The sequence below is a fragment of the Buteo buteo genome, chromosome 2, assembly GCF_964188355.1.
Source record: "Buteo buteo chromosome 2, bButBut1.hap1.1, whole genome shotgun sequence".
Taxonomy (NCBI): domain Eukaryota; kingdom Metazoa; phylum Chordata; class Aves; order Accipitriformes; family Accipitridae; genus Buteo; species Buteo buteo.
Window position 1 is genome coordinate 49,211,394 of NC_134172.1, and position 11,144 is coordinate 49,222,537.

General features: G+C 46.2%; 1 protein-coding gene across 1 annotated transcript in view; it reads right to left on the minus strand.

Annotated features, from left to right (window-relative positions):
• Nucleotides 1-1,665, minus strand: part of AMPH (amphiphysin) — a 122,167-nt gene extending 120,502 nt beyond the window's left edge. Inside the window, exon 1 of the mRNA XM_075022508.1 lies at nt 1,597-1,665. Within this exon, the coding sequence (XP_074878609.1) occupies nt 1,597-1,665 (69 nt within the window). The remainder of the gene's footprint in view (nt 1-1,596) is intronic.
• Between the last annotated feature and the right edge of the window lie 9,479 nt (nt 1,666-11,144).

The following is an 11,144-nucleotide window of genomic DNA, read 5'->3' on the forward strand; positions in this document are numbered from 1 at the left end:
TATTCCCTTAGAGCTCCACAGAGTTCAGTGTATGGCAGAAAGGAAGTGGGGATTTATACGCAGTGAAGTATGAGAAATGGTGGTCACAATAATCTCTTTTAATTCTCCAGAGCCCTATGACATAGGGCACGTAGCATCACAGGATACATTCTAGAGGGGTACAAAGGTTTTATTAGCCCACAGACGAGATGACTTGCAATGCTTGCTGACAACTGTGCCTCCCAAATTCATGCTGAAACAGCTTTACAACGAACCTTACTAATAGCTGATACAGATGCTATATATAGTCATACTCAAATGCTCTTCTGCTTGGTTTAACATCTGTATCTACGGTCCTGTTCTCATACACCCAACAGCTAAACAGGAGTTACCCGTGTAGAACATTTGTACCTATCAGCTTTTATTACTGAAGATGAACAAAATAAACAATGGCTAACAAGGCCCTCATTTTTGATCAGAAACTCCTGCAAATTCTCCCCCGCTTTGCCAGTTGTTCATTTCCAGGCTAGAGTAATGCAAGAAATAGGCACCAAGTTTTCTGAGCAATATACACCATCAGCTGCACAACATTTTGACCAGCTTCTTGATGTTTGGAGAAGCCCCCCAAAACTGAAGCAGCTGCTAATGAAGGCTGGGCCTCCACCAGCACTCCCCACTCCGGCCCCCGAAGGTGTCTATCAGTCCCACGGGGGGGGGAGGGATATCTGTCAGTCCCAAGGGGGGGGGGGGGGGAATATCTGTCAGTCCCAAGGGGGGGGGGGGGGGGGGGGGAAGGATATCTGTCAGTCCCAAGGGGGGGGGGGGGGGGGGGGGAAGGATATCTGTCAGTCCCAAGGGGGGGGGGGGGGGGGGGAAATATCTGTCAGTCCCAATTGGGGGGGGGGGGGGGGGAAATATCTGTCAGTCCCAATTGGGGGGGGGGGGGGGAAATATCTGTCAGTCCAAAGGGGGGAGGGGGGGGAATATGTCTGTCAGTCCCACCGCTGCGGCCGCCTGCGCTCAGCTGCCGAGCGATCGCAGCAAGGAGGATCGCTTCAGCCGGGGATGAGCCGGCGCGGATATTAAAGGAAATGCAATCCTCTTAGGAGGGCTGGCGACGGGCGGTGAGGCGAGGCAAACCCTCGTTTCCCCGCGCGGGCCGGGGCGGCAGCCCGGCCACCCCGCCGCGCTGGGGGTGAGCAGCCACTCGGCCTACCCCGGCCAGGAGCCCCGCTCCGCCTGAAGGGCGAGGAACAGCCGGATCGCCCGGGCCTGCGGCAGGTGGACACCGGCACCGCCGCCTCCCGCCGGCGCGGGGGGAGCGACCCGCCGCCGGGACGCAGGGGACAGCGGCACGGCCGGGCGGGGGGCGGCTGCCGCGGTTAAATGGGCCAGTTACATAATAACGCACCCCCCAAACTGCCCCCTCCCCCGCACCCCCGCGGGCAGGGCGATGAGAAGCCGCAGCGGCGGGCGCGGGGGGCGAGCGGGGCCGTCTCCCCTCAGGGACCCCGGGCACCGCCATCGCCTCCCCCTTCCTCCTCCTGCCCGCCGGGTCGAGGCCGCCCCTCCGTAGCCGTCCCCGTCCCGTCCCCCCCCCCGCCCACCGCAGCGCACCTTCTCCTGGGCGCGGTTGAGGCGTTTCTGGACGTTTTTGGCGAAGATGCCGGTCTTCATGTCGGCCATGGCTGGCGGCGGGGATGGGGAGGGCGGGGGGGAGGTTGGGGTGGGGGGGGTGGGGGAGGAAGGCGGGCGAGGCAGAGCCCGGCGGCGAGCGGCAGCGGCAAGGCAGGGATGGATGGAGGGAGGGCGGGCGAGGAGGAGGGTGAGGAGGAGGAGGAGGGCCTTAAAGACACAGCGGAGAGAGGCGGGGCCGCCGCGGCCTCAGGTGAGGCGCGGCCCGCCCCCGGCCCCCCGGGAGGCGGCTGTCGGCCCCCCGCAGGCGGGCAGCCTCGTCTCCTGGAGATGAGGCAGTCCCTCTGGATAATAAGAAACATCAGGACAGAGAGCGCGCACGCGTGTGTCTGAGAGTCACCCACTTATTCCTCTAGAAATTTCCACCAGGTCAGAGTCGCTCCCAGTTTCTGAGCTCCTTTGACGCCCGCCACTGGTTTCAGGGCTGCAGCGTCGCCTGCCTTCAGCACAGTAGCTGGGTACTGCGGTTGGGGGACCCGCACCCCGAGCTGGGCCCGAGCTGGGCTTGCTGGCGTGGCCGGCAGCTGTCTTGGGCTCACGGTGCCCACGCTGCTGAACGCAAGTTGCCTTGCCGTTGCGCTGCGCTCGGCGTCCTCCTCCTATCCATCGCTCGCTCCTCTCTCGGTGTAGCAGCCAACAGCAATAAACTGGCTCCAGACTGGCTTCAGGTTTTTCGTCTTATTCCTGAAATTACAACTTGCCATCAAAACTAGAGGGCAGTTGCAACAGACCTCTCTGTCCTCCCTTGACACTCAAGCACCCCAAAACCTTTAAAATACAGAATCGATTGCTCAGCACCAGTCACTCAAGGTTAGCAAAGTCAGCCTTCCCAGGTACCATGACCCCAAATTCACTTCTGGCATTTATTTCTGTTGTTTGGCCAAGCACGGAGTTCCCTGATCCAGAGAGTAGAAACCCAGTGGCAAACACAGCAAAGCAATACAAAGGAAAGCACTGCAACTCTGGGCTCTGAACCTGCGCCTGTATTATTCTATAGGGAGCTGTTCTATGTTTGTGATACTTCCAATTGATTTTTTGGTTTGGTACAAAGCACCAGCCAGAACGTCTTGTACCTGCCAGAAGAAAATGTCTTGTACATCTAGTAAGTCCAGCTATGTTTCCTGAGACATTGTGTTTCTGACATCTGCCCAGTCCCAGACCTGCATTTTTCTGTAGTATTAGGAAGCAGATTTAACATATCAACTGCAGCAGTAACAATGTTTATTAAGAAATTGTGACCTATATAAATGTAGGTGCTTACTTAATTCTCACATAAGCATCTTTTAAAAACAAAACAAAAAAACCCAAAAGCAGAAAACCAAAGAAAACACATCACAGCAACCAAGGAAACTATTTTATCTGGAAGATCACAGGCAGTCTCTTATAATACTGTTAGGCTGGTGAAAGATCAAAACAAAATCCCAGTGTGCACAGAGCTCCCAAATTCTTTGAAGTAATTTTTCACATCTTCTTCAGAGTTTCTGGCAAGTTTGGCATCTGATTCTGAAAGGATCACACCACTTTAATAATAAAAAAATAATGAAAAGAGGTGGTCTTAACTGATTACTCATGCATTTTCTTCACCAAAAGATAACCAAGGTAGCATGTATCACCAGCAGAGTATGTTATTGCATTTGGGCTGTTAGGGAGAGGGAGGGGACAGTTCCACACCTTCTTGTCCCCTGTTGTCTGATGTAACAATAGTAGATCCCCCACGGCCAAGCCCGACAATGCTTTTTCATGCTGACAGATGAGGAGCATGAAGATGTGTGGGCTGTACTCAGTCACACAGCCGGTCTCTTCCTCCTCAGTCAGTCGACCTGTGCTGGCTTTGCCCCATTTAATGGCCTTGGACAACAGCCAGAAATGCCTTTTTCACTGGCCGTTTTAACAATACACGTGCTGCTCTCCATCAGCTAGATTTTGGAAAGTAATTACCAGCAAACAATCAGGCTGATGTTTGTTGCATGTAACATTTGTTGTTAATCTCTCTTGAGAGAAAACTTCCCCATTAAGATGTGTTTTAAAGCAAATTTCTTTCCCTGTGTTGCTGATGTCTTAGTCTGAAATAGATGATGTTTAAAAATGAAGAATCATTTACTACAATTTACCCTGCTTGTTTTCTCCTTATACTTGTGTTATTGTTTATTTTTTGATATTTTAAAATAAGATTTCAGTTTGGTTTCACTCTTGAATAGGAGGGATGATCAGTCATTCATAGAAAAATGCTCCTAATGGAGTGGTGCTTTTTGAACATAAAATCTCTAAGGGGAAGGGAGAAGGTAAGTATTACCACTACTGCTACGTCACCACTTTTGCCAGGTGACGATCCCTGTTCACTCAAAATATTAGTCACAAAAAGAAGAAATCTGCATCTCTTCTGACTCATCAACAGCATGGTTTCTCATCACACATTTCTGCTTTTCTGAGCACTCTTCATTTGTGTAAAGCAATAAAACTAGAAGACAGTGGTCCATAGGAGTCAATTTTACAATAAGAGAAAAAAAATTGGCAGGTGTCTTGCAGCCCTCTCCACTGCAATGATAATGACAATATAGATATCAACTGCTTCAGAGTAACACAGCAACTTTCACCTCACAGAGCTCTACAAACAGTAATGTACAAGGACTTACAACTCACCCCCCAGACATGGCAGATAAAAGGCATCCCCATCATAGCACACCACTTCAATAGTCACTGCAGTGGCAAATTGGAGTGGGAAATGAAGATTATCCAAATGAAGCTGCAGGACAGCCTGGGAGTTGAAATCACAGCGTAATTGGGGACTTTGGGAAGCAGAATATACAGACCTAAGTTCTATGCCAGTCAAGACAAGCAGATTAGTAATCATGGGAAAGCAACATGAGAAGCTAAATTATTTCAAGTATAGAAGACCTGAATTTTAAATCTCCTTTTACGAACAACAGCTTGGTACTATGCTTGTAGTTTAGGTCAGCATATAATGGGCAGAAAAAGACTAGTTAAATTATCAGGGCAGTTTCTGTAGGTCTCACTGCTCTTTGGTAGTGGGTCGCAGAGAGGAGAGCTGCTGGCCAGAATCACAAGACAAGGAAAGTGAGGAATACAGTGGAAAATACCCGTCAAAAGAAAAAATGTTTTCATAAAATAAATGTGGTGCCAAACCCTGTAGAAATGTAGTTCAGAGGAAATTTTTAATAAACATCTGAAATTAAAAAACACACATCTTCTATATTTGAAGACTCAGGCATTTGTTTTTAATTAAAATTCTTATTATTAAAGTCAAATATAGTTTGGGTTTTTTGGTTGGGTTTTTTTTTTTTTTTTTTTTTTTTACATTTTCCTTCCCTGCCAGAATTTCACATTAACACCTCTTTCTCAACATGCTAACATATGTTGAACCTGACTTACATTCTGGCACAGAATACCAGTTCCATTCATCTGAAAGGTGCCCTTTGATTTCAACTTCATTATTTGAACCTATCTGGCTTCACAGAGCTACATACATGTAGGCAGTGCTTGGCACTGGCCTCGCTTTTTTCCCCTGGAGGTCTGTCCTGCCACTGACTTCAATCAGCGAACACCTGGGTCAACACCCCAGTCTCTCAACCCCCCGAAAACAAGCCTTACGTGGCAAAGCAGCACTAACAAGGAGCCTGAAGAGCTCACTCACAGAACGAGCACCAGTGATGCTTCTGTATGAAATTCACTCCTGGGTAGCACCCGTGGGACATGGATGTCTGTGCTGGACTTCTGCAGGGGGAGAGGTGTGTTCCTTCCCCCCTCCAAGTCCTCTTCCCTGAAAAAGAAGGAATTAGAGAAATGAGCTTCAAAAAGAACAAAAAAAAACATGCTAGAGAGAGAATACCTGGAATTACTGGTGCCTTTGGATGAATCTTTCCAGGTTTGAGGCTGCACAAATAAATAAAAAGACATGACAAGAGATCCAAAACCCTTTAGGTTTAGCAGGTGGGGGTAGGAGTGAGTTATTAAGTGCCAGTTAATACCAGGTATTTTTACTTTTTATACAGTTGGAGTGTCAATAAAATATAAACTTGAAGAAAAGACTAGGGTGATGAGAAGGACAAGCTTTCTTGAGATCCAGGAATGAGTTTTTGCATGGCCAAAGCTGCAGGGATCCACAGCTCCCTCCGCCAGTAAGGATAACTGCTGACCTGGACCCCTTGCAAAAGGGGCTGGGTGCACAAAGAAGTTGGCTTTAGGTTGTATCATTTAGATGGCAACAGTTATCTTGATAGGCTGTGTATACAGTACCGATTCCAGCATTAGGAATGAAGGCTGGATAGGATACTCATGCTCTGGTTGGCCTCGTCCTGATGTGTCAGGTTTTAAATTAAAAACACAGGGAGTGGTGCAGAAGATGAATTTTGGAGAATCATGCTGACAACATATAAGCTTTCCCACCATATGAGCTTTCCAACCTATGTAGCAAAAACTCCCATAACACAATAAAAAACCAAACCAAAGCAAACCAACAAACCCACCCCCACTCCCCTCCAGGCTCCCAAACTAAGACTCTTAGAAGTATGTACTTTTTCTGAAAAGTACCAATCACTCTTAGCAGAAATTCAGGCTCCCTTAGCTTATCTGAGATCAACTTTCAGAGGTCATTGAAAATCGCTTTTGAAAAATCTGGGCATAAATGTTTTTGACACATTTCATCTTCTCAGTCAGAAGGTCACAGGCCAGGAGCAGAAACATCTGCCCTTTTAACTGGCAGGTAAAAAAGACAGAAAGGCTTTCTGTAGGATATCCTTTGGATCTCTCCTGAAAGAAAAGACAACCTCTTTGCTTAAAAAGTGTATTCCTCCACACACAATTTTCCATACCCCTGCTCTTCTCTTTCCCATCAATTTTTTTTTGGTATTTATGCATGTATTTACGATATTCCTACTATTTACAGTGAGAATCTAGAAAACCACACCCTTCATTTGCATAACAATAAAAATGAATATTTTTACACTTAATCTCTCTCTTTTTTCTTTTTCTTTTTAAAGCCAATCCACTACAATCTTGCCTTCTTTGGGGAGTGCTTCACTAGTGGTGAGTTCCTCTCGCAGGTTAAGCACTTATAAAGGGAACAGCTGCATGGCATCAATTTGATGCCATAAATGTCTCTTTGCTCATGAATTGGCTGATAATGGCATTATGAGAACATTATAGATCATCTAGCCTCTCCATTTTTATTCCTAGTGCTAATGCACATTTACACAGTGCCATCACTTCCTCCATCCATGTGGGCTAGGAGGAGGGATGTAGTGAAAGATGTGTAATCTTGATCCTGAAATGTTTAAAATTTGGACAAAGATGACTAGCCATAACTATTCTGATTGTGTGTGCCCCTAATTTAGAAAGGCCATGAAATGCAAGATAATATATACATGCAAAATAATAAATACCTTTATTTTATTACGAAGGTCATAGGATTTGTTTTTCTTCAAGAAGACAGATGTATGTAAACCATTGTGGACTAACTGTGCTGGTTTAATATCTGACACAACATTTTCTAAATATGAGTAGATTTTTCCTCCTAGTCACCTGGAGCTCGGCTATGGAGATTGGAAGCCTCCTCTCCTGCAGCAGATCTTGTCGTGACGCTCACTGCTTTCAAGGAAGTGATAACAATTTCGAGCAACCAGGGATCTGCTTGCAAGGATACAGAAGATCGCCTGTGAGAACAGCACTGCCCAGCTGTTGCTACAAATCCTATACCCACCAGGCATGTCCTAAAAAGCCAGGGTCTGCAGGCAATGATGTGACCTCTGGCCACAGAAGAGACACTTTAATAATGAAAACCATACACCATAGCAAAGGATTAATCCCAACTTCAAAAAGGCACCCCCTCTCGAGACTGTCAAATTGTAGCATCTGCTGCTTTGAATCATTGAGTCAAAAGTCAGGTTTTAAACCTATGGACTCTCTGAAGATACCCCTAGTTTTTGATTATCGGGGATCCTTATTCAAATATCTCCAATCTTCTTTCTTAATACATGGTTTGTTCTTAATTGAGCTAGATTGGTCCTGACTTCTCTTACCATAATCCATAAATTGTTTCAAGGAATCCCAAACTGAATTTCATGCCTGTGCTCTGCATCAGAGCTTTGGGAATGCCAGCACTTCTCTAATCAAAATTAGTAAGAGCAGCACACTGAAAAGTTGCAGCAGACATTTCGATTTGCAGGAAGAAAATCTTTCATTTACAACAGCTCCAGTTATATTACTATTCATCCCAAAGGTGTCCCGGATGGACGCAGGGGGAAGCAGTCCCTGGAGTCAATAAAAACAGTCCTACCTCTAAATGGCCTGAATGGCTGAAGAGATTGTTATTTAGCTGTGGCTAGTGTATTCTTCAGCATAGTTGAAAAGTTGTGTTCCAGGTTTGCTTCTTTATTTATTTTCCAGAAATGTATGACTGCAGCATTTAAAAGAGCTATAAGCAAATAGCAGGGATTGAAGACAAGATAGCCTTCGCATCCAGATTCCAGCAAAACTTTCTTTGGCCCGTCCCCAGACTCCATTTCTGATCTGTATCACCTTATTATAGATTTATGCATGATAATAAATACTCCACTCATCCAGCAACTGTCTCTGGAAGGAGATTTTTCTGAACTATTTCAATCATTAGATGAAAAGACACTTTGGATGCTACCAGTTGCTGTAACAGTCACTATAGGAACCAAACTCTATAACTGTTGCAGGCTTCCTAGTCCTTGGCATCTGAGACAGTGATTTTTCTCACACTGTGGGGAAAAAAAAAGTCTTTAGCTAATAATGTTATACTAGTCTTATTTTAGAAGCATCTTTTTGCAGCTTTTTGCATCTTTTACCAGAGGCAGCCTTGGTAAAAGTTAAAGTTATATATCATCCAAATTAAATTTTAACACCTTCTCCCTTCCCTTTCCCCTCTTCAAAACAATAATGAGAAATGTTCACACATTGCTACTCTTCTCCCTGTTGTATCTCAGAAACAGCATGCAGCAAGGTGAGAGAGCTAACTACACAGTAATTGTATCTTCTAACTGTATGTCTCTTAAAAACAAGGCTTTTAGAAGGAAAACCTTTAGTAAATCTTGGATCACCAGTGAATTCAGGACTATTACGTATCAATTAAATTTAAAAAACCTGCAAAGGCCTTTAGACAAATACGTCTTGAATAATCAATAATGAACGCATTGCTCTGTAGAGAGAGGTCATGGACTTCATATACTTTTCTGTATTCCCTGAACACTTGTAAAACAGAGAGATAAAATAAAATCTGTCATACTAAGGAAAATGAGGAACAAGGTCAGAGAGCAGATGACTCAGGCCCCTTGGTGCTGTACTAGAATGAAAATTTTCAGTGGATGGGGCAAGGATTTGCAGAAAAGGCCTGAGTAGAATCTGGTGGTGAATATTTTGACTGTGCACAGATTTCTCTTCACCTCAGCATAGCATTGTTCAAAACCAGTATTTTCAGGTACCCTCCTACTTTTCTTTTGAAGCAAAAAATCTATTCATGTCCCCTTCAATGTCAAGGGAAGAATTTCTGATCAAGGTCAATGGAATAGTAGATAAGCATTAAAGAAATTTAAGAGTGTTAGTAGTGTAAGTGCAGGTGTGAATAGTTTCACTACGCCAAAGCTGACGTGCACCTGTTGACATGCACCTCAACAAGGAGCTCTAAGAGGCTGCTGAGAAATGGTGCGGAGGCATGGGTCAGAGCAGTGATACACACAAAGGTAAATATTTCAGTATAGCTGATATCTACCCGTGAACAAATCTTTGAAGCCTCCACTGCTTCTGTACGTCAAGTGTACTTCTGATCATTCTCTTCGCATCTGCCAAAAACCCCTTTTTCCTGTTAGCCAGTATCTGCTAAAATGCTTCTAAAATCCAAAACCAAGATGAAAAGATATGGGCATTTTTGGGAAGGAAGGAGTCTTCTTAGAAAGTCTTTTTTTCTCTCATTACAACACCTCACACTTGGAGTGAGATTGACTTCATCTCACTCCACCTTGGTGGCAGCAGGGAGAGCTGAGGTGAGATGTCTGGGGCTCCACTTCACAGGTGGAAGTCCAGCTCTGCACCTGAACCTGCCGTGACACCCATGTTGGAGGTGCTTGTGGCAGCGGACCCACAGCACAGGCAGGCACGTGGCTTCTGCCCCTTCAGTTTAATTCCTGGAGCAGGAATTGGGTAAAAAACCTGGAGGAAATGTTATGATGTGTCAAGAGTTCATGGGGAGGTTAGGGATACTAGTTTGCTTCATGAGAACCAGGCCTATTAACCATTCATATCGAGTTTCCCCCAAATGATCCTTCCATGCCTTGTCAAAAAGAATTGGGGTGCCAACCGACTCAGATTTCTGAGGCAAACCATAAAACTCAAGAAATTCCAGCCTGGCTGCACATTTTTGGCCTATTTGCAGGATTTCACTGGGACTGCAGGGAAGTAAGGTCCACCTAATGCCAGGAGACTCCCTCGTAGTCTCCACGTTAGCCCCGCAGAGAGCAGTGCTGGGCTGTGGGCTGCTGCAAAGCCGTTCCTGAGCCCTACCAGGGCAGCCCTGCGTGGGCAGGCGACCGCTGCAAAGCCAGGAACGGCTGCTGCCGCTGACGGTGGACTAACTCCCCGCCAGCCCTGTGCTCACTGTGCTGTCATGGGATTTGAGAGACAAGGTTTTAAGTGGGGCCCAAAACCTGTGTCTCCCTTTGCAGAGTAGATGCTTCAAATGCTAGACTATTACTAGACAAGTGGGTGGTAACAATCTCACCTCCCACCCTTCCCACCTGGAGAAGAAAAATCATGATTTAAGGCATCAGGCGCTGAGTCTCGGTTTCACAAAGACGCCTAGCTACGCCTACGTTCACGTGAGAAAAACATCCCTGTCTTCAGCACTTCATAGCAACTGGCCGAGGTGTGCCTGCAGTCGGAGTCACTCTGGGGAGCCTGTTTGCGATCCTCCTCCCCAGGATGCATCCGCGCGTGAGCTGAGGGGTGGTTTTGTTATGGCCCAGCTGCACAACCCAGGCTTAGGCTCCTGAGATAACGGCTGAGATGTGAGGAGACGCTGTGAGAAAGCACGTTGGCTAGAGATGTGCAAAGTGTGGAAAATAAAACAGCAGGCAGAGACAAGTTTGTTGAGACTGGGATACACAGTGAATTGAGGAAATTTCACAGGAAAAACTGTGACCTGAAAAGGTATTAAAATATAAGAGAAAAACAAGGACTCGGAAGAGCAACATGAAGGTTCAGCCCCAGTGCACGGAAGGATGGAGACCAGCCCGTGGCCTGCCAAGATGCACCCAGTGCCTTGCTGGGGTGGTAGCATATTAGTTCAGCAACTCACCTGTCTTAGCTAGTAGACAATAGTGAACTGCTTTGCAATTGTAAGTCCTGTGTATGTGGGATATGCTGTGTAAACCCCCTAATAGTTTCCATCTGCTTATGGTAAAAGTTGCCTGAACAAAGTGACTAAGGGAGCCTGGGTT